Below are 24,747 nucleotides of genomic sequence, written 5' to 3'. Positions count from 1 at the left end.
TCCTCCAAACACAAATAAATGAATAAACCTAATTACCTCCCCTCATTAAATTAAAAATCAAAAGGAATTCCTAATGCAGACTATTCTGTCATTTCCCATGTCTAGAACCTGGAAAAGCAAATTTTTATAAGTTCTGAATAAACAAATCTCAACTTGCATAGTTTATTTGGGGTCTGATCAGGTCAAAGGGATTTAGAATCAAGTATAAAATTATATTTGGTCTTTTTTTGGCAAGAAATAAAAAGACAGGCTACATAGTTCATTTTCAAATTATAAATAAAAAGACCAGGCACACAATTTCTATTACTAATTTTCATTTTTAAATAAAAGGATTAAAAAATCCTTTCAGTAGGGCTGCCATAACAAAGTGCCACAGAATGTGTGGCTTAAACACCAGAAATTTATTTTCTCACAGTTGTGGAGGCTAGAAGCCCAGGATCAAAGTGTCACCAGGGCTGGTTTCTCAGACCTCTCTTATTGGCTTGCAGATGGTCACCTCACTGTGACATGTTCTTTTTTCTGCTTCCACACATCCTTGGTATATCTCTCTGTATGCTTTAATCTCCTCTTACATAGGTACCAGTCACATTGGATTAGGACCCACCCTAAAGAACCTATTTTAACTCAATACCTCTCTAAAGACCCTATCTCCAAATACAATCACTCAAGTACTGAGGGCTAAGGCTACAACATATGAATTTAAGAGGAACACAATTCACTCTATATAAATCCTCACTACAAATGACACAAAAACTATAAAACAACTATCATCTTTTTAAATGTAATTTAGGGTTTTGTTTGTTTGTTAAATTAACAATCACCACTAACTAGAGCTATTACTTGGAGCTATTAAAGGAAGAGCGCAAAGCACATGTAGATCCCTCTCCAACTCCACCAGCCCCCTGGGCCACACATAACAGAGCAAAAAGATTTACATGTCATATAAACAGCTATAGCTAAAAGTCCTAATCAAAGAAGTATACTTATTCCTGGGGGGAAAAAATATGTAAACTTAAACACACCTAGGAAAAGATCACATGCTGAGACTAATATCAAATATTAGTGTCTAATAGTCTTTACTTAGCTACCTACAACCCTGAAACAAACAAACAATAAAACCAAGTTTGGACTCCACCATGCATTTGTTCAACAAATATTGATCCTCTTGGGGAGTGATGGAAATGTTAACTATCTTGATTGTGGTGGTGGTTTCATTGCTGTATAAATCTATCAAAATTCATCAAATTGTACATCTGAAATATGTGTAGTTTACTGTACAGTGATCATACCACAATAAAGGTGTTAAAACATAAAACAAATTTTAAAAACCTTTAAATAAATAAAAGGAGAAAAAAATGTGGAGAATTATGGAGAAAGGTGTCTAAACTGAAGAACTGCAGTATCTTGCAAATCAGGGTTGAGAACACAAATTGTTTCCTGAAAGAAAAAACTCATCTAAAAATCAGAAACCACATTTGTTAAGCCTTAATTTACAGTGCACTCAGTACTATGATTTAATATATATATACGCACACACACACAATTGACCGTTAAACAACATGTGTTTGAACTGAAGAGTCCACTTATACATGGATTTGCTTCAAAAATAAATACTACAGTACCACACCATTGTTGGTTGAATCCACAGATGCAGAACCATGGATACTGAGGAACCTTGGATATGGCAGAATCTTGGATGCGGAGATCCAACTGTACATTATATGCAGATTTTCGATTGCACAGAGGGTCTGCACCCCTAATGCCTACGTTGTTCAAGGGTTAACTGTATATCCAAATTTCAGCTATAACAAGGTTAAGCAACTTTCCCAGAGATTAAAAAATTATGCTTAAATTATAACAAACTGTGTTCTCCTAAAGGAGAAGGACTGGCTCTTGAAAATCTCATTTCTCAGGCCATGCTTCCTAGTACCCCAAAGCCATTTCTAGGTAGAACAGAACCACTTGGCATGAGATTAACCACAGGCTTGGAGAGGAAAGGGAGTAGAAGTGGCTAGCCTAAGTCACGGTGTGGGAGAGACAGATCCTTTTCAGAAGAAATGCACAATAGAACAATCACTCTTGGGTGTCCCCTTCAAAGGTTCAGTCGCCAAGTAACAATATGAGTATCAGTTTGGAAATTCCTGGTGACTTTGCCACTCAAGTACCAGCAGGTAGCTAAAAATGTAGGGCAGTGGTTTTCTACTGTGGTTCCCCAAAATTGCAATTTAAAAGTTGAAATTTACAGTCTCCTACACCAGCTTCTCAAACTTTAAAGTGATACAAACCATCTGGGATCTTATCACACCACAGATTTTGATTCAGTGGGTCTGGGGAGACAGGGGTGCGCCTAAAGGTCTGATGCTGCCAGTCCAGGGACAACACTTTGGTGGCAGCAAGGTCCTACTCTAGTGGCTGTACAATAAAATCACCTGGGAGGCTTTTTAAAAATACTGTTAATGGGGTCCTACCCCAGAGATTCTGATTTAATTGGCCTTAGGTATGGCCTGGCAGGGGTGGTGGGGGCAGATATCAGAATGTTTATAACTTCCTCAAGTGATGTCTTTTTGAAGCTAAGGTTGAGAAGCACTCGTGCAGGTGCAAGTAGAAAGAAAATCAGTAAATGTAAACTTCTTCATGTGATGTACCACACTATAATTTCAGACTTGTATGGAATCTCTTCCCTCATTTCCATATCCGCCACCTCGAGTTCAATCCATCAAAACAAAGCATGCCATGGGTACTCAAAATCCTAGAGACCACCGTAACCTAATGCATATGTGGATCCATAACGCTATCTAGCAGTAGACTGCTGAATAAAAAAGAGCTGCAGAACGTGGATCCAAGTTCTCTCAGTTGCAGTAGTTTTCCTAGAGCTGCTACCAATATCCCTGCTAGGACCTAAGAGACCTAACTGAGCATGTTACAGAGAATTGATGGAGGTTACCCCTGGGAAATCCTTATAAATTTATTCCATATGGGGACCATCCAGCGCCATTAAAAAGACCAAGAAGGGGCACCATTCTGGGGCAAACCTTGTGCCAAGAGACAGAATCATGCTTGCCACTGGCTGATATAAATGCCAGCATAGCCATTCTCATGTTGTAATCACTTGGGAGCTTTTTAAATTACTGCCTGGTCCTTCTCCCCAAGATTCTGATGTAACTGGCTTCCTGTGAGGCCTGGGCATTGGAACTTTTAAAAGCTCCCCCAGGTGATTTTAATGTGCAGCCAAGGTTAAAAACCACTGGGCTAACAGGATCTCAGCAGTGAGAAGAATTTTCTGAATTGCCTAGTTAGCACTCTTCCCCCAAATGAGGCTTTTGTGTCTCTCACAGAGGTTGGCCACAAACCACTCCATCATAATTTATCTCACAAGAGCTCTCAACTGTGTGTGACATCTTGCCCATTTCTTACCCTGGGAGACCAGTGGGAGTGCAGGGTGTCTCCATGAGAAAATGGTCAGTCTAGAGCAGGGTCTCCAAATTAAGAACCTGGAGCCAAATCTTGCCATTTGCCTGTTTCTGTAAATAAAGTTTTATTTGGAACACAGCCACATCCATTTGTTTATATATTGTCTATGGCTTCTTTCAAACTATAATAGCAGAGTAGTTACAACAGAGACTTCACGGCTGTCAAAGCTGGAACAATTTACTTTCTGGACCCAGGCACAGAAAAAGTTTGCCAACCACTGGTCTAGAGTCATAGAGTTGTCAAGCTGCAGCAGTATCTCCTGGGACAAGCTGGATGTTCTAAAATAATCGTGGGTTCTATGAAGTGTAGAATCATACCACAAGCAGCGAAAATGTCCACATCTGAAGGGATATGGACTCTTCCATCCTTTCAGCCAACTGAACCATAGTTGCTTCCATCCATCTAGCATTTTCCACTAAAATGACAAGTGGGTCTGCGCTTATCAGCCTATACCACCTGGCTGCCTACAGAATCAGCTTATAAGAGAAAGATTTTATTCCACAGCTAAGCTAGAAGTGTATATCTCTGGGATCAGTCTGAATTTGTGGAGGAAAAGATTGAAAGAAAATGTATTAATAGAAGTGAAGTGGATCAGGGGTGATCAGAGAACCCAGAACAACAGGGCAACAATATTGGAGTAAGTAGAAAGAAAATCAGAGTCTGATAGAATAAAAGGTCTAGAAAGCAAGCTGAGAAGAGGTGAAGCATGTTCAGAGACTAACATCTGCCCACAGCTAAGCTTAAAGCTACCAGGTTCTGGTGGGGATGAGAAAAGCACCCCTGGTATAACCACCACGCACACTCCTGTGGGACTTGTGCTATTTTAATCAAATAGCTGCTAGTTTTTCTTATGCCTATTTTAATTTAAAAAGTGGCTTCCTTTTTCTCAACTATTTGTTTCTCAAGGAATGCTATAGCCTAACAACTTTCCCATGGGAGCAGTTTTCTGGCAGGAAAAGAACACAGAAATTGAAGAATTCACTTTATTAGAATCAACTCAACTATACTGAATCACCTTACACTTTAAAGCATTATTGAGACAGAATTAAGCTTATTTCTTCATCCTACCACAAAAATAACATCTTTATACTTAATAAGACTTGGGCCTAAAAGTGTTTAAAAGACATTTAATTTACTAATTTTTGAGGTTACTTGTTAAGATTATAGTCAAAACTATAATATTTGCTTATAAAGTGATCTACAAGAACACTATATGTGTCAGACTTGTCTCTGAGATTTTCTTGGAACTTTCAAGATTAATTCTGACATAAACTCTATGGATAGAATAATCAGCAAGGCTGCAAAAAAGAAGCTTGGAGATAAAAGCGAGGAAACATAAGTAAATGGCATCATGCTCATTCAAAATGACCTACAGAAATGACAGAAAAACAACCACAAACAAATGAAACTTGAATTCTTTTCTGAAAGAAACAAAGGAAATTATATTCTGGGACGCTAAGAAGCCAAAGCAGGTCCTCTCTTTGCTCCCTGGAAGTCAATCAGATCTGCCTGTAGTACAGTAGAAATGAACCCTTTGAGCATCTAGGCATTTATTTTTTTCCCTTGGCTAAAAGATAGGAGAAAGAAATTATGTTGATAGTGGGGTATGGTAGACAGGTTCTGCAATAGGAACCAGGGAGGAAAGAAAAATATGGTGCTTAGAGAAGTAAGGATTAACTGTCAGCCATCCAAACACTTGGACAAGGAGAGGAGAGAGATTAGGGAAAAAGCTGAAAGGGGTTGTTCTCATAAGGAATTTTATATGATTCTAGGTACATGATTCATTGGGGCCCATGTGATAGAGTGAGGCACAGTTAGAAAAAGAAGTAATCTTCCTTCTTCTGAAGGAGCCCAATGCCACTCGGCTATCCTGAGGATTAGCAACTTTAGAGGCATTAGGACTTTGGCATGTCCATTTCCAGTCTCAAAATGGGTATCACTGGCAGTTACCATCCACCATCAATAAGATAAAACCAGGAAAAATGGAAAAACATGGTGGATAGACCATGGAGCATTGGCAAGTCACAGTGAGAGGCTCCAAAGTTTGGAGATAAAGGGAAGAGCAGAAGAAAAGTTTTGCAGGAAAATCTCCACGCTACCATAATCAAGTGAGGGCAATTACAAGGACCCTGGATTGCTGCTACTAATGGAACTTCTTCTGAAATTTCAACCACTGATGAGGAGGTAATAGGCCAGGGAATCAGATGACATGAGGAAGACAAGCATCTGGCCTACATAGTCCATGATCAAGGGAACTGGAAACAATGAGGCCCCACAGAGACTTGAGTGTAATTCTCAGATTGGAATGTGGTTTGGAAATTGGAAGGACCCATTAAAACCCTGGTAACTCAATAATCTTCTTGTCCCACAAGAGCAGGAGTTTGTGGATAGAAACTTGAAAACTGCTCCAACAGAACTCTTCTCTGTCTTTACTCCTTTCCATGTGTCTTTCAGCTTTGCACTTGATATAACTGTTTAATGCTAGGTACTCACTGCTTAACTCTCCCCAAAGTCAATTCCCCAAGGAGATGGTGGCGATAGGACCAATTCACCATCATCCCCTAAGGCAGGTCTGCCAGAGCCAGATTGCCTTACAGGCTTCTTGCCAACCTGTAATTGTCAGTAAGTCAGTTGCCTAACCTGATAAAGTCAGCTGTGATCTGGGTGGATAGATGACCAGTCAGCAGATGCAGACTTAACAAAAAAGGAACCCCTAAAAAGGAGGCAACAGAAAGATAATAGTAATTAGGGCTGTTCACAAACATTCCTAGTCTTCTGAGCACAGGGCAAGATCACACATCTGGCATCCCCACTGACCATATGACTTTCTTTGACAAAAGCAATGTGAGTGACATATGTCACAAAAAGCTGGACATTTTAGAAGCCCCTCGTGATTCATCATGTTCTCTTTCCCCTGTTGTAACAATAGTGGAAATAAATGTTGAGATGGACTCCCCCATTAGCCTGGGTCCCTGAGTGCCTGTATTAAGCAGAGACCCCCACAACTAAGTCACATTAAACATGTAGCTTGAGCAGAAAATAAACTTTTCCTAAGCCTAAGAGATTTGCGGGTTGTCGTATCACAGCAACCCCCAACTCTTATCACTAGCTTTATGCTGACTGATAAAAAGTTGAGCAGATATTCTTAAACTTGACCTAATGAGTATTATAGAGTATATAAAAGCCATCCCTAAGGGACTCCCAGAAATAGATGTGAGACACTATTGAAGTGGAAACTGCAAAAAGGCTAAGAGGTCCTATAAGAGTTAGAGGTGAGAGCCAGAGGAATAATGTTTATTACTATTGCTCTAACTCTATATTTGCCTCTTGAAAACATGGGATATATTTACATCAGAAAATATATTTGAACCTTTGCCCTCCAAAAAGATCTCCTATCTTTATGGGAGATAATATGTTATAAGGAGCTTGTTATTGCATTTATCTTAAAGGATTTTAAGTCAATTCTTCTAGCTCACATTCAACATGAATCTGACACAGGGCAAATTATATTTTGTGGCAAATAACATTATAGACAGTTCCGTTATGTAATGCTGTAGCATGATTTAGCAGTTTATATCTCCTTCAGAGAGTATACAACATAGAGATGTAAATTCTTTAATCGCAATTCTGCATAAATAGATTTTCTGCACTGCATTGCCAAACTTGGATCTTGAAAGTGATAAAGTGCAGATGCCTACAGTTGCAATCATAAAAATGTAATTGCTGAGAAAAAATTATTTCTGATCCATTGGAGGAATTTATTACAGAAGGATTTAACTGTGTAAGTTATCTCACAGAGCAAATGAAAGTGAATGATTGAAATATATCCCAGGCTGAACTTCCTGCAAAATGACCTAGTGATTTACCTATGCCCAAGAGAAAAAAATAGATTAAAGATAAATCAAGTTTGGTGGGGAAGACTCTAGTAACTATAAAAAGAGCAGAATAAAGATTTATGAATAAATGAATTTAGAAGTCAGAGTGACATAATAGTATCTATGACCAATTACTCCAAAAATTAAAATGTAATTTTGACTTTGAGTTATATACAGAGATGGTAAATAATTTCTGTGGAAACTTTAAAGCAAAGGAATATAGCATGAAGATAAATAATGAAGAAAGGTGAGAAGTTTTTCATGGGGTTACTAAATTGATAACTATCTGATGGTATTATGAACTTAATAATCATTAACTTCTTTTGGAATGTCTTCCATTATAATCAAAGATTATATTATATACTTAATATAAACCATGTAACTATTTCAAATTAAACACTCTTTGAAAAAAAAAGGAATGTTATGAGATATTTAGTCTGATACTACTCTAAAAGAAAAATCTTTAATATAATTTAATGGGATTTTTTTAATTTGTATTGATAGGTAATACATCATCAAAGTGACAGATACAAAAAGATTGTGCATCAAATCCAAAAAGGTCAGTTATTTTAAATTAATGATTCTTTGACTGTGAAATGCACTAGTTTTTTTAAGGAGACTATCATTATAATGAAAATTAAGAGTGTGTCCAAATAACTCAGTTGTACTAGAATTCTCCTTTATGATATAGTTCCTGAACATATGAACATAGTAAATATTCTATAAATTATTAATATTTTTAATTTACTTTAACTTGAAAATTGCTAAGATCTAGAAGTTTTTTTTTCCTGAGATATTGGTGAAATGGTATACCAAACTGCTTTGAAGATAAAATTAGCAATTACACTTACGTGTAACTGGGAACTATCTGGCATTTAAGTACTAATTTCCCTTCCCTTGACTCATCTACTTGCAGATCATGAAAAGTTTGAATCTAGGCATCACATTAAAAGCCCTCTAAAATTAGCATAATCGCAATTTTTAAAAGAGTTAAACGTCTTCCAATCAAATCAAATTCTTCAGGTCATTTTCACCCTTTTTAATTTTCTAGGTGGACTCAATAAATGTTTATAGATTAAATAGTTTTTAAACATGAAAACAGAAAAAACACACAAATTGTGAACAGCATACTCCTAATGTGAATTTACCTAGAATTCTCTCTATTGACTGCTCTAATAGCGTATTTGACTAAAGCAAAACATCTGTTGGTTTCAGCTAGAATATAAAAAAGTTTCTCCATAATGATACTTTCTCTGTTCATAAGCAATATATCAGCAGCCTTTATGATTAGCAAGTCTTAGGTGACCAACTCAAATGTTTCATTGTTATAGGGAAAATAAGGGTTATGCAGTGGCATTAATGTATCTGCCTTCACCAGCTATCTCCAAACTGAAGGCCATTTCCCCACCCCACCCCAAGTAAATTGCATTGGAATAAAATCTGAAATGATTTATGAGAACTCATTTAAAACTTTCTCAAAAAAACTTGGTGATTTATATGAAAAAACATAAGGATTCTCATACCTTGGCCACTTTTACATTTAGTAACTAATCCTAGGGAAATAATTTGAACTGATGACAAAAATTCATGTATGAAGATTTTCAGCACAGAATTATTTATAACAGTAAAAAACAGAAACAACCTACATGCCCAAAAATGAAAGGCTACTTTAAAAAACTATTGTTCAGCCATATGATAGATAATTAAACAGCATTTTTATTAAACCATACTTACAAAGAATGAGGAAATTATTAAAACACCATTTTAAATGGAAGGCTAAGATAAAATCTACATATACAGTACTATCTCCACCTTGTTCACGTGTATCTTTTATATATTTAAGATACTTTTTTTTATATTATGAAGTACTAAGAAGATAATAAAAATCACCCATAATTTTACATTTATTGGAAGTAAATGCATCAAAACACTAATATTTACCTCTTAGTGGTAAAACCGTGAGTGCTTTTTTATTTTCTGAGTTTTGTTTTTATTTTGTTTTTCCAGTTTTTTCAGTGAAACTTATTAGGAAAACAATGTACACTTTTTTTGTTTCTTTTTAACATGAGACCATTCTATGGGTGGCTAAGATAGGGACCTCAATGGAGTCTCCATAGTCATCTAGTATCAATTTCATACCAGATATTAATGCCTTTAAGACTGCCAAAGTTCATGATTAAACTATCTCAGTGAGGCACATGTTTTAAATTCTTTCCAGTAGTCCATATTGACTGTGCCAAGTAAAAATGTGTACAAAGCCTATTCTCAGAGCTACTCCCCTCTCCACCGTCCACCTCACAAAGAAGACAAGCAGAAGATTTTTAAATGATCAGAAGTAAGGTCAGTATAGCTTCTCACTTAAGAAACCCTTGAGTGCTTCAAGGCCTTATAAATAGGGATAAATTGTTTTAGGAGATATGATGTAAGGTAGGCCTAAAGAGGTGTTTCCTCACAAATTTTGGGTTAAAAAAATTTAAATCTATACTATAGTATAAGTTTTTTAAAGCTCTGCTCTAAGAAAATTCAATAAATAAAATCTGGACTTACTTAGTAAGTCGGAGAATCATTATACATATAAACAAAGAAATGTTCACAATATGAAAGACTTCATCACAGAACTCCTTAAATATCTTTTGCTTTTCTCATACATTTTGGTATTTTTAAAGTAATTTACTGTTTGACAAATGAGCCATCATGTGCTTTGGAGCAAGTCACTGAAATTCTCTAGGCTGTTTCCTCATCTATATAATAAGGATGGTTTCGACTATGCTGACTGCCTCATTCAGTTTTCATGACTATCAAACAAGATAATTTAAATAAAGTTACTTTGAAAACTGCATATGCATATTATTACTTCTGTTGCTTTTAAAACAGAATCTGGGGAGGAGCTTTCAGAATTTTATCACTACTATTACTAAGTACACACTTTCTTAACACTTTAACAACACTTTAAAAGATAATTTTAGATGACATAGTCATTCAATAAATATCAAATCTTTCCTTGGTTCATTATCTATTTTTCCTATGTTCTTTAATTCTTCTTCAGTTACTGCACATTGCAATTTCCATAATTATTAATACCTGGATTATGAGAGGCTCCAGTAGCTTCTCTACTGTAAATGTTTGGACCTGCAGATCTTGAGCACTGATATTCAGTGTGATTGGTGTTTCAGCTGACATGCTGCCTGTGCACAAAAACAAAAAGATATTTATTAACAAAGAAAAATACTTTCTAAAGGAAAGCACCAGTGAAAATCACAGAGTACATGAGATTAGTATTCAGCACCACTTCCTGCTATCAGCTATAGCCCTCAGAGAACCAGGATGCCAAGTCCACCAACAGAAAAACAAGATATTCCCCAACTGTTCTCTGAGGTCATGCTTCTGGGCTTAGGTCCTCTGAAATTAATCTATGCTACTATGTTCATGACTAAAATAATAACCTAGTCAAGGTGAGTTTGCATTTTGATCAGGAGTATTAAGTGAAAAAGAAAGGCAAGTTGGTGAGAAGTATCTTAAGCAACCAAGTCCTTTGACTTTCATAAGACAAAGCACTGAGGCAACCAGAGTCTGTATTTTGCCTATTCTTATTAATGACAACTCAGATGAGGAGTCAGGTAGGACTTTGGAAGACATGTGCTTCATTTCTATTCATCTGGGGAATTATTTTTTTGAGGGTTTTGACTGGAGAAGAAAGATGAAAACAATCTTTCTGTACAGAAAAGAAACTAATATAAATTGCCATAGCTATTATAAAATGAGGAAAGAATATAAAAAGGTATTGATATTTGTGCTAGACAAAATAAGAAAAACATTGCAAGCCATTCTTTAAGGTATTAACATTAATCTTAAAAATCAATTTAGTGAGATTTTTGCATAAGAATACATTACATTATCTATCAAATGAGCATATGTGGCATTTCATAACATACTCAAAGTAACACATCAGCCATGAAGACTATTACCCAAATCACTAAGCCCACAAATTTGTATTAACTTGTTCACAGTCAATAATCACCAAGGAAGTATTTACTGAAGGTTCACAAAGATAAACAGTCAGAAACACATATCTCCTATATATAACTTGGCCTGTTAAAAAATATATATATGTGGCCTATAGAAATATGTATTACTATCAATGTATAAATCATCCCACTTAGCTACTACCTATTTTCTTCTAGTTTCCTATATTTGCAGGCTAACAGAACATTAGAGTGTGAGCCTAGAAAATATCCTGATATTCCCTACAGTAGTCATGGAAACTAAAACAAAAAACAGAATGTATTACTTTTACTTTCATTTCTCTATTTATTATTTCAGATATAAGGGCAGATAATTGTTTTCTTATTAACTGGGTGGTTCTATGAATAGACTACGGATGGATAAATGAATGAGTGAATGAATGAGCATACATTTTCATGGTGTCTCATTATCCATAATCAATCCCTTCAACATTCCTCTCAATCTCAGTGATTCTGGGAGAAAAGATTGTTCTTTTTTCTATACTTCTGCCTCCAACCCCTAAGAGACATCAGAATGTCAAGGTCGGGCCCATGTTCCCTCCCAGCACCTTTCCCCTGGAGTCAAACCCCATTCTCTTCCCTCATCCTCCTCCTACCTTTTTTCAACTCCCACTGGTCTAGTTTCATAAAATCAGTATCTCTTTGCTTTTCAGACTATCCTACTCTACAGGATCCTTCCCCTTGATCCATAAATGTGTTATTGTATACATCCAAAGATAATCACGATATCTTTGTGTATGTGTAAGTGCTTCACCAAGGCCTTTCCACTCATATACCTGATACACGTGCAGAAAGACACAAACAAACCACCCTGTAACAAAAAAATCATCCTCACTGACTTATATCTTGATATAATCTAATTATTAGATTAGCAGTAAAAAAATTTTAATAGAGGCAATTACTATAAAGTCTAGAAGCCTTGCTGCTCTCCAAATATATTGTTCATGATTCTCTTATTATGAAAACAGATATTTGAATAATTCTTGAGAATCATAAGAATCTGCCAAATTCAACAGCTATTTATGATAAAAACTCTTACCAAGGTGGGTATAGAAGGAATATATCTCAACATAATAAATGCTATTTATGACAAACCCACAGCCAACATAATACTCAATGGTGAAAAGTTGAAAGCCTTCCCACTAAAATCTGGAACAAGACAAGAATGCCCACTCTCACCACTTCTATTCATCATAGTATGAGAAGTCCTATTCATAGCAATCAGATAAGAAAAAGAAATTAAAAGGGATCCAAATTGGAAGAAAAGAGATAAAATTGTCATTATATGCAGATGACATGATACTATATATAGAAAACCCTAGTGACAGTGAGTGTGTATATGTCCATGAATGACTGAAAAATTGTGCTGAACACTGGGATTTGACACAACATTGTAAAATGATTATAAATCAATAAAAAATGTTAAAAAAAAAAAAAAGAAAAGAAAACCCTAAAGGCTCCATGCAAAAGCTACTAGAGTTAATAAGAGAATTCAGCAAGGTAGCAGAATACAAGATTAACATACAGAAATCAGTCACATTTCTTTACACTAACAATGAATTAGAAAAGGAAAGTAAAGAAAAAATCCCTTTGAAAATCGCATTCAAAAAATTAAAATACCTAGGAATAAATGTGACCAAGGAGGTGAAAAACTTGTATGTGGAGAACTACAAAACAGTGATTAGGAAATTAAAGATGATTTAAAGAAATGAAAAGATATTCCATGTTCTTGGGTTAGAAGAATTAATAATGTTAAAATAGCCATCCTACTCAAAGCAATCTACAGATTTAATGGGATCCATATCAAATTACCTAGGATATTTTTCACAGTACTTGAACAAATAATCCTAAAATTTATGTGGAACCATAAAAAACACAGAAGTGCCAAAGCAATACTGAAGAAAAAAGAACAAAGCTGGAGGAATAACCCTCCCAGACTTCAGACAATACTACAGAGCTACAGTAATCAAAATAGCATGATATTGTTACAAAAACAGGCATATGGATCAATAGAACAGAATAATAAAATAGAGAGCCCAGAAATAAACCCACACACCTATGGTCAACTAATCTTTGACAAAGGAGGCAAGAATATACAATAGAGTAAAGACGGTCTCTTCAGCAAGCGGTATTCGGAAAACTGGACAGCTGCATGTAAATCAGTAAAGTTAGAATACTTCCTCACACCATACACAAAAATAAACTCAAAATGGCTTAAAGACTTAAACATAAGACAAGACACCATAAACCTCCTAGAAGGAAACATAGGCAAAACATTTTCTGACAGAAATTTTAGCAATGTTCTTCTAGGGCAGTCTACCTAGGCAATAGAAATAAAAGCAAAAATAAACAAATGGGACCTAATTAAACTTATAAGCTTTTGCACAGCAAAGGAAACCATAAGCAAAACAAAAGGACAACCTACAGAATGGGAGAAAATATTTGCAAATGATGCAACTGACAACAACTTAATTTCCAGAAAATATAAACAGCTCATACAGATTTAAAAAAAAAAAAATTCAAAAATGGGCAGAAGACCTACATAAGCAATTCTCCAATGAAGACACACCAACAGCCACTAGGCACATGAAAAAATGCTCAATATCACTAATTATTAGAGAAATGCAAATCAAAACTACAATGAGGTATCACCTCCCACCAGTCAGAATAGCCATGATTAAAAAGTCCACAAACAATAAATGATGGAGGGGGTGTGGAGAAAAGGGAACTCTCCCACACTGTTGGTAGAAATGTACTTTGGTGCAGCCATTATGGAAAACACTATGGAGATTCCTCAAAAGACTAAAAATAGACTTACCATATTATCTAGCAATCTCACTCCTAGGCGTAAACCCAGAGGGAACTCTAATTGGAAAAGATACACGCACCCCAATGTTCATAGCAGCACTATTTACAGTAGCCAAGACATGGAAACAACCTAAATGTCCATTGACAGATGACTAGGTAAAGAAATTGCAGTATATATCATACAGTGGAATACTACTCAGCCATTAAAAAAGAATAAAATAATGCCATTTGCAGCAACATGAATGGACCTGGAGAATGTCATTCTAAGTGAAGTAAGCCAGAAAGAGAAAGAAAAATACCATATGGTATCACTCATATGTGGAATCTAGAAAAAAAAAAGACACAAATGAACTTATTTACAAAACAAGAACACACTTAAAGACATAGAAAATAAGCTTATGGTTACCAGGGGACAAAGAGGGTGGGAAGAAATAAATTGGGAGTTTGAGATTTGTAGATATTAGCTACTATATATAAAATAAGTTTCTTCGTATAGCACAGGGAATTATATTCAATATCTTGTAATAACCTATATTGAAAATGAATATATGTATGTATATATATGACTGAAACATTATGCCATACACCAGAAACTGACACAACATTGTAAACTGACTATACTTCAATTTAAAAAAAGAAAAAGAAAAAAGAAACTGCCAAAGACCATCCCAAGTGACTCAACATAGACATCTGTACATAATCAAAATAGTGAATTTCAAATATGCTTTTAATCAAATACACTCACAATATTTATAATTCTTTCATGTGTCTTCAGCAAAGTTTGATATTAAAAACAAAGATAATTATGCTAAAAGTTTCAAAGGAAACACCTATGGCAAATCTATTAATTTATGAAGTCATTTAAGTACAATTACATACTCTAAAATTGATTATACTATTAAAAACAATAATACATACTATCACTTCTTGTATACTATCAAAACATTTTCTAGTCAACTCAGGAGATTTAGTTGGAGATCAAGGCAGTAATAAACAGAAAACTGCAGAATTTTGCAGATGAAGTCTGAGGTGAAAGTCTGACTGATTGTTACCAACCTCCGATAGCAGTAACACAATGTAAACCCCAAACAAAAATCCTACTAAAATGTGGGTTACTATATTACAAGGCAGTTGCGTTTTATATTCCATAAAGTCTTGAGAGTTAGAGAATACCTCCCAAATAATTCAAGGACACCTCATACAATATCCATTTCAACAATGTGCTGGTCTTGGATGAATAGTAATAATGAGATGCTCATTCTGACACTAAATGTCAGTGATTACTTCTATAAAGTTCTTCCTTATGTTGAGCTGAAATCTGCCACTTTTTAACTTCTATCCAATAGAGACAGTTTTATAAAGTGGGAACAGTATGGATTTGAAGACAGGCAGACTAGATTAAAATCCCAGTTTTCAAAATCAAAGGGAGGAAAACAGATCTCTTGATAGCAGTAACAGATGTCTCATCTCCAGGGACAGTCCTTAAGGCAGAACAAACGTCATGCCCATGTGAATCCTTCCCTTCTCCCCAAGTTATTTATGTCCATAATTCCTGAATTTTCTTTTGTCCACTTTATTCCCTGCTTAAAATTGAACTTAAATCAATTTTAAATTCACTTAGTTTAATAAGCATTTTATTTTTAAATGCAGTTAACTCTGAGAGGTCATGGGGGCACATATTTAATCATCCATCAGTATGAACTAGCTTATCATTCTCCATCCAGCAGCCTGTACATGTCTCCATTCTGTACACACCACCTTGTATTTTAGTCATATCCTGACAGCAAAGTAGAGTGATGTTAGATCAGAGAGATTCACACAGAAGCCAGTAGAAAACTTCCCCATTTGCAAACTTTGCCTTGGGATGTCCATCCCCTCACAAACATTAAAGAGAAAACTCCTACCTGCTTCTCCTCCCAACTGTGACACATGACCTCTGTCTTCGAATTCCAGAGCCCAGGCTCCTCCTAATAAAACTGTAATTCTTCTACATAAATTGGCATGTTCTTGTGGGATGGCTTGGAAATCTAACAATCTATCATTCAGTTTCCATAGAAAAGTGCTTAATACCAAACATTTTTTAAAAAATAAACTTGTAACACAGTTTGTAAAATGACAGCTGATTCTCCTTTAAGATTATTAATTTCCATGGCACAGTCATCATTAATTTAACTTGTATTCACTCTTTAACTAAACTGTTCAGGTGTTTTTAACAAAGATTACTTCAAACTTTAAGTCTCTCCATCACATATTTGGACAATTAATTTTTATTTGCTCCTAAATGCAGAATTTTATTTTGTCCTTGTAACATTTCATCCTGTAGGATCTGGACTTTTGTTCCTGCCAGCCAAAAATTTATTTTAGAGAACCCAATATATTAACACTCTCTCCTAGCTTTATGTTTTTTCAGTATCAATTCCATAGTTCATATAGAACAGGTGGGGGCTAGACATGAAATCTGATTTTGTTATCACTAGAAATCTCTTTCCAGATACATAATGATCAATTAATAAACACTTTAGGCATAATTTTTAATCAGTTATTTATTACTTTTTTTCAATTTGTCAAAAAACAGCATGGGAGGATTTTTCAAATGCTATAAAAGTAGGACACCCTTGCTTTCCTATTTAACAATTTAATTTTTTAAAAATCTAGGTTGACATGACTCATTCCCAGAGAAACCATGCTGACTACTAGTAACTAGTAGTAAAAAAGAAAGTCAGAAAGGCAATGGAACTGGTTGTGGGGGAGGGGACTGCAGATCATACCAAGTCCCACTAGATAAACATAATCTTTTATATTTTGGAAAGATCACTCTGGTGAATAAAATGAAGTATGAGGGACAAGAGCAAAAGCAGGAACACCATTGGGAGCCTTCTGTAGTGATCTAGATGAGAGAGAAAAATGACTTAGACCTGATGATGGCAATGGAAGTGGATAGAAGTGGTCAGATTATAGATATATTATGACAGTTGTGCCAGTAGGAATTCCTGACAGATTTAACATAGGATAAAAAGAACTCAAGGTATCTTTAAGCATTTTGTTCTGGAGCAACTGAAAGGATGGAGTTGCCATTAACTGATGTGGGGGTTGCTGCAGGAGGAACAAGAAGATGAAGAGTCCAGTTTGGAACACCATAAATTTGAGATGCGTATTGGACATCCAAGCAAAGATGTTAAGTAGACAGTTGGATATACAAGAGCAGAGTTTGGGAGAGAAGTCTGGAATGAAAATGTAAATTTTAGAATTGTCAAAATAAAGGTGGATGGAATGAAACCACCAAGGGAGCAAGCAGACCAGGAAGAGGCAGGTCAGAGTCAAAGGACCATTGTGAGTGAATGGAAATATAGGCAGCGGTACTCAGGAGGATTATAGAATTAAGATTTGCCTTTGAGTGACTGAGAAAAATATGACTCTTCTAGGCAGACCAATTAGAAAAGGGAAAACATATCCCTGTAGGTTATTAGCAGGAAAGCCCACAGTTTGCCCAGCAGAGGGAGGGCTAGATTTCAGCTCCACTCAGCGGCTCAGCAGGGCAACATGTACCAGTCAGTGTGAGACATGCTGCTACCCACCCGACCCTCACTGTCTGCTAAAGGATTTTTAAATTCTCCTATGTTTCATCACCACTGGATCTCAGTAATTAAGAGCACTGACTTTGAAGCTGGTCTGTCTGGGCAAGAATCTACACTCTGTTCCCTGCTCACTGGTGACTTTAGACAAGATGCTGAACCTCCCTAAACATCAGTTTCCTCATCTCTAAAACGAGGTAAGAGTACCTTCTTCAAAAGGATCTTGAAGGTTAAAATTAAAAATCCATGTGAAAGTCATAATTCAGCCCATGTCTCAGACACCTAGTAAGGGCTCAACAAATGTTAGTTGATACTATTAGGCCCTTTTCAGTAGGAAAGCAGAATCCCTTTGTCTACATTTAAGTTAAATATATCTCTTTCATCTATAGAGCTTATAATAATTATTCAAGAATGTTTTCATTCTTTGTTCCCATAACAAAAGAGCTTAAAACAAAGCTTCCCTCTGGTGGCTCATTTCACTGGAACTCTTCACTTTAAAAATCTAAGGAATATTTCCTACTTGTGCATTAATTAGAAATGCGACATGCCTAAATACTCTTTTTAAAAAATCCCTAATGTACAACAGCCTCATAAAGGATCTTGAGCCCTTTGAAATCATTCCAGAGTAGTACATAAAAGGTATGCTCCAGAGTTAGGGCTACAATTGTTAAATGCACTACATGTCCAGATCCCCAAGTATATGAACATTTTACTTCCTTAGCTTCCAAAAACTCTGGTTTTCAACAGAATAAAATAATGTCACATTTTATAATAAAAAGTAAGCATCTTTAGCAAGTTATAATTTAAACTTTCAAAAGCTTCTTGAAAGCATTTGAAGTTCTCTTTAATAACCTTTGGACAGTCATCACACTGATGTTCTTTGAAAAATCAAATTGAGCTCCCCCCCCTAAAATTATGACTTTCATAGATTCTTTATGAGAAGACCCAAATTCAATTAAATTAAAACATTTGCTTACTCTGTTCACAGTAAACAAAATAAAACTTGCTTCCTCACACACAACCTAAATGAGAGCTACAAAAAATTGTAGAAAATAAACAAATAAAAATCCAAGATTGCCTTAACTAATATGAAATAAAACAAAGGAAAAAAGCAGATTCTACTTATATGCAGGTCTTATGTCCTTGTTGTGAATGGCTGAACAAGTCTAGTCTCCCTCCAAAATAAAGGAAAAGGTTGTAATTCAATTCCAGATTTAACTGAAAAGTAACATTGTATATAAGAATTTTACAAGATGATCTCATTAACACTCCTCTGATAACACACCTTTTACGTTATTTTATAAAATGCCAGTTCATACTAAAAGCTCACCTTATATTTCACAATGGCACACATTTTCAAAATTGCAGGTAGGGAGAAAGGACAAAAATGCCCCATGGTTATCCTGTGGAGCAATGCCTTTCAACTTCAGGACATTTTGTACCATATAAAATTATATGAGAACTGAGATCCTGTAAGATCCTATCTCATATAAGTCCAGCATGAAGGTTACCTACCTATTATTCAAAAAGCCAAAGAATTAAATTAGTCCAACTGAAATCTAAGAAGAAGATAATCTAATATGTGAAAGCTCAGAGAAGCTTTCATTGAATCACCCAGAACAGGAATAACCTTCAGCTGTAAGTATCAAGTTTAAGCAACCAGGGCAGAAGTAACATGCCCTTCTTATACACCTTGAAAGTGACAGTAGCTTTTGTTGCTGCCAGTCCAGCGGGCCTATGGTCAGTTCCACTACATAATATATAAGACAGCTCAAATTATATGAATTCTCCAAAGGTCTGGTATTTTTGAAAATTAGAGAACAATAAAAGAAAATAGTGAAAGAAGTGGAATTCACATCAACCTCAATTTGGAACCAAAAAATTCCCATTTCTTCTTTGTTCTCTGATTAGCTAGAAACAAATAAGACCCTGCTTATCAGAATAGAGAAAACAAAGTCTTTGAAAACACTATATTCATGTTTCTATAAATCTATTAATATACTTGGGAAAACCAATAGTGGGCAACTGCTTTGAGAACTTCAGCTTGTTCTCTGACTCCTGGTTTTCCATTCTTTCACACTCTCTGAAGAGTTTTTAAAAGTCTGTGCCACAATCTTTCAATTTAACCATCCAGGTTCACTATTTTACCACTACTTTTTAAAATTTTCTCCAGGAACTCTGGCTATTAACCCTATTTAACTGTTTCTCATCCCACATGCTAAGTATTCTTTCTATAATAGATAAAGGACTTTCTCCTCTGGCTTCAAAATACCACTTTATACCCTTCTGACCATTCTTTCCCAGTGTCTTTTGCTAGCACCTCTTGATCCACTAACTCCTGTTAAGTACGGGTCTTATCTCAGGTTGGATCCCTTATATCCTATTTGCTGCTCACATTACATTGCTCTCTCAGAACAATCTCTCCCTAGAGTTTCAATTCAACTCAGATCCTCTGATTCTATAGTCCAGACCTCTCACTTGAGCTTCAAAGCCCCCACATCCATTGCCCACTGGGCCATCTCACAGGCACCTCAAAACTGAACTCATGATCTCTTCCTTAAAACCAAATTCATGATCTCTTCCTTAAAATCCACTGAATGACTCAAGGCAATTTGGTCTGTTGTATCTCTATAGCTTTCTCTTTTTCTTTGATCCACTTCCTCCCTGTACTCCATCCACGCTAAAGAATTTGAAGTTCTCCAAATGGACCATACTCTTTCATATCTCTAAACTTATTCACTCTGCTCCCTCTGCCTGGAGTGCCTTTCCTCAAGAGCATCTCAAAAAATACTTGCTTATCTTTCCATCCTCAACTCAAACAAGCCTCTTTACATCCACACACACACACACACACACAAGCATGCATACGTTCATGTTTGAAGGAAGCAATACTTCCTTACCTCTGTCCCCTATACAGATCTCTAAGAGAATCATCATCATCATCCTACCTAGGAATCTCCTAGGATTCCTTATAATATATGGTAGAGTAACTGCATGTTTATGTCACTTCCTTCCATGAAAACTGAAGACAGAAAAAATTAAAAATAAAACCTCCACCATCAAGGAAACTTGTCATAACCCCAAATTAAAAATAAAGAAATACAGTGAAATCTTGACTAAATTTTTTTAAAAAGGAAAGTGAAAGCCTATACATACCTCAACAGGAAATAATTTTTTCTAATGCCACAATCCTGATATTCCTGTCGAAGTGTCTGTTGATTAGAGATTAAGATGTAGGGCATGGATAGGTACAGGAATCAAAGGGGGATATCCCTGTTTGAAAGACCCAGTTTGAGATTACAGAATCACAAAAGCGATAGGGCAGGATTAGCAATGATGACATGCCATTTCTAACTGTCTGTGACTAAGCCTGTGTAGCCAAGGGAACTGCTAGAGAGCAAGCAGTGAAGGAAAGAAGGGATGTTGAATCATCAGTTCACAATGCGAATAGCCTGTAACTTAAAAGGACTTTGCCATGAAGCATACTGAGTTTTGGAGCACCAAACAATGAAACAAAAAAATTTCCTAGAAATAAAAAGGTAACAACTCTGGTAAGAAAGTAAAAATTGCCAACAACATCAGCTCAGTTCCACAGAAGCCCTAATACTCCATACACTGTTCTTTAGTAAATCTCTGGTGGTATATAAAGATGAGTAATGGGGAACTCTACATATAAAGTGCAGAAAAAAGAAAAAGAAAAAGGAGAGGAACCCAAAAATGCATATGAGTAAGAAATAATGAAGGAAACAGGGGAAGAGCTCAGTGAAATAGTTATACGTGGACTCAAATACACACATGCACATACAAATATACACAATATGTTCTCACTTTAAAAAGAACTCAAAGAAGAGTTACAAGATTCAAAAAAGAGATAAAACATCATAAAGGAATAAAAAAAATAAGATAGAAGAACTCAAACAAATGGAAGCAAAAAATAAAACACTACAAAGATAAAAGTAACATTAGAAGCATCCAACAAACTGGACTGAGAGCACATTTTGGAAAGATGATGGACAGACTAGCAAAATTACATATCAAAAAAGATGGAAAAACTCAAACACTTCTCTCCTCATCTTTCATAGCAAGGAATCAATAGATATTACTTAAAGCTGAGTGCAATTTAAAGTAATTTCTCATTCAAGGAAACATATGCAAATATCCCTGAAGCATATAAAAAGCTGCCCAGCCTTATTCATAATCAGAGAACTGCAAATTAAAACTGCACTGAGATACTATTTCTCATCTGTTAGATTGTCAAATATCCAAAATTTAGATAACAAACTGTTAGTAAGGCTGTAGAGAATCAGACACCCTCATACATTGTGTATGGATATGCAAAACTTTGTCTATATAGGGGGTAAATTTTCAATATATGTATATATATATAAATACATATATTTACCCTTTGACCTAGAAATCTCACTTCTAGAAATTCACTCCAAAAATAAAAACTAATGTACACCCAAGGCAATTCATTGCAGCATTTTTTTAAAAGAAGGGAAGGAGGGAAAGTAGGAAGGAAGGAAGGAAAAATAGAAGAAAGGAAAGAAGGAAGGAAGGGGAAACTATATATGGAATATCCATACAAACAAACAGTACATAGCTATAGAAAGGAGTGAGGAAGTTCTCTCTTTACACTACTATGGAGTGATTTCCAGCTACATTGTTAAGTGAAAAAAAACCAAGGTGCAAAATAGTGTTTACAATATACTACCTATACATAAGAAAGCCATAATTGCAAAAAGGTTTGCGTTCTTGCTTATATTTCTGGGGGAAAAAAACCACAAAGGATAAACCAAAAACAAATTAAAATCATTGTTCTCAGGAAGAGAGACGGAACAGTAGAGGAGACACAGATGAATGCTAGATTTCTCTGAATGTACTTAGTTTTAGAGGTTTGATTTTGGAGTCATGTAAATGTTTCACATAAATCAACAGCAATTAACTCATAAGTCAATCCTGAAAAATCAGAAGTAAATAAAAGAACATAAACCTTAACTATAATTCACATTAACTTCATAACCACACAGAAATGATTTCAAGTGACTTCAAAACACAGTATTTTTTTAAAAGCTATAAGGATATATTGTACCACACAGGAAATATAGCCCATATTTTATAATAACTATAAGTGGAGTATGAGCTTTAAAAATTTTGAATCACAAAAACTGAATCACCTGAGACTTACATAATATTGTACATCAACGATACATCAAAAAATTTTTTTTTAATTTTTAAGTGAAAAACAGCAACAAAAAATACACTCACCCACACACACACACACACACACACATACACACACACACACACACACACACACACACACACACACAGTGGAATATTACTCAGCCATGAAAAGAATAAAATTTTGCCATTTGGAACAACATGGATGGACTTGGAGAGTATTGTGTTTAGTGAAAAAAGCCAAACAGAGAAAAACAAATACTGTATGTTACCACTTACATGTGGAACCTAAAAAATAAAACAAACCAGTGACTATAACAAAAAAGAAACAGATTCACAGACATAGAAAACAAACTAGTGGTTACAAGTGCAAAGAGGGGAGGGGCAAGATAGGAGTGGAGGATCAAGAGGTACAAACTACTATGTATAAAATGAATAGGCTACGAGGATATATTGCACAGCACAAGGAATGTAGCCAATATTTTATAATAACTACAAATGTAGTATAATCTATAAAAAATTGGTTTATTTATTTATCTATTTTTAATGGAGGTACTGGGAACTGAACCCAGGGCCTTGTGCATGCTAAGCATGCACTCTATTCCCCCCACCAAAAAAAACCCAAAATTTTTAATCACCACTTATAACTCATTAAAAAATAATAGATCTAGACAATAATCATCAATATGAAGGTTAAACTCATTAGGTGATTGATTAATGGAGAACTATGAAAATCAGGCTTACAAAGCATGAATACACTGATCAATCTTAACATTACCAAAAGTGAGACAACCCAGACTCTATGCCTCCTGACATGATACAATAGGAAGTACACCACACCACCTACACGGTATTCCAACCAAGCCTTGTCTAACTGACATCTAACTACCAGTTTATTGGAAGGAAGAATGTGTTAAGTGACACCACAAGGCTGCAGTCGTCTAAATCCAGAATGTGGGAAATATTGTAAGACAAATGACTTGGTTTCTTCAACTCAAAGATGACATGGAAAAGGAGGGGACACTATTACAGATTAAAAGATACTTAAGGAGCATAACAACCACATAAAATGTGTGGACCCTAGATTCTGATTTCAAAATCCAAATATAAGAAGACATTTTTAAACAGTTAAAATTGGATACAGACAGGCAGTTTGACAATATTAGAACTACTGTTCATTTTGGAGGTATGATAATAATTGGATGATTATTTTTTCTTAAATCTTCACATATTAGACGTAATATTAAATGGACAATTGAATTTCAACAAAGGTGTTAAAGGAAACTCAATAGAGAAAGATAGTCCTTTCAACAAATGGGTTGAAATCAGTGGACATCTATGTGTAAAACAGGAACCTTAACCATATCCTCACACCATACACAAATATTTACCTGAAATGGATCTCAGAGCTAAAGATAAGACCTTAAAGGTATTAAACTTCTCAAAGAAAATACAGGAGAAAATCTTTGTAACCTTGGTTTAATCAAAGGTTTCTTAGATACAACACCAAAAGCATTATCCAAGAGAAGGGAAAAAAATCAATAAACTGCTTCAACAAAATTTAACACTTTTGCTCTCTGAAAGACAATGTTAAGGAAATGAAAAGGCGGTCCACAGACTAGGATGAAGTATTTTTAAAGTCCATATACTGCAAAGGATTTGTATCCAGAAAATATAAACAGTCCTTAGAAATCAATAATTAAAAGAAAAACAACTCAGTTTTTCTAAATGGGCAAAAATTGAAAAGACTCTTCACCAAAGAAAATATATAGATGACCAATAAGCACAGGAAAAATGCTCATCATAAATCACTAG

General features: G+C 35.3%; 1 protein-coding gene across 1 annotated transcript in view; it reads right to left on the bottom strand.

Moving 5' to 3' along the window:
* The window catches only part of CTNNA3 (catenin alpha 3), a 1,353,918-nt gene that overhangs the window by 1,279,257 nt on the left and 49,914 nt on the right, over nucleotides 1–24,747 (bottom strand). Inside the window, exon 3 of the mRNA XM_031682182.2 lies at nucleotides 10,428–10,531. Coding sequence (XP_031538042.1) covers nucleotides 10,428–10,526 — 99 coding nt within the window. The 5' untranslated portion in view covers nucleotides 10,527–10,531. The remainder of the gene's footprint in view (nucleotides 1–10,427; nucleotides 10,532–24,747) is intronic.

This window comes from Vicugna pacos, chromosome 11 (genome assembly GCF_048564905.1).
Source record: "Vicugna pacos chromosome 11, VicPac4, whole genome shotgun sequence".
Lineage (NCBI taxonomy): Eukaryota > Metazoa > Chordata > Mammalia > Artiodactyla > Camelidae > Vicugna > Vicugna pacos.
Note: the sequence above shows the minus strand (reverse complement) of the source record. Positions and strands in the feature narration are given on the sequence as shown.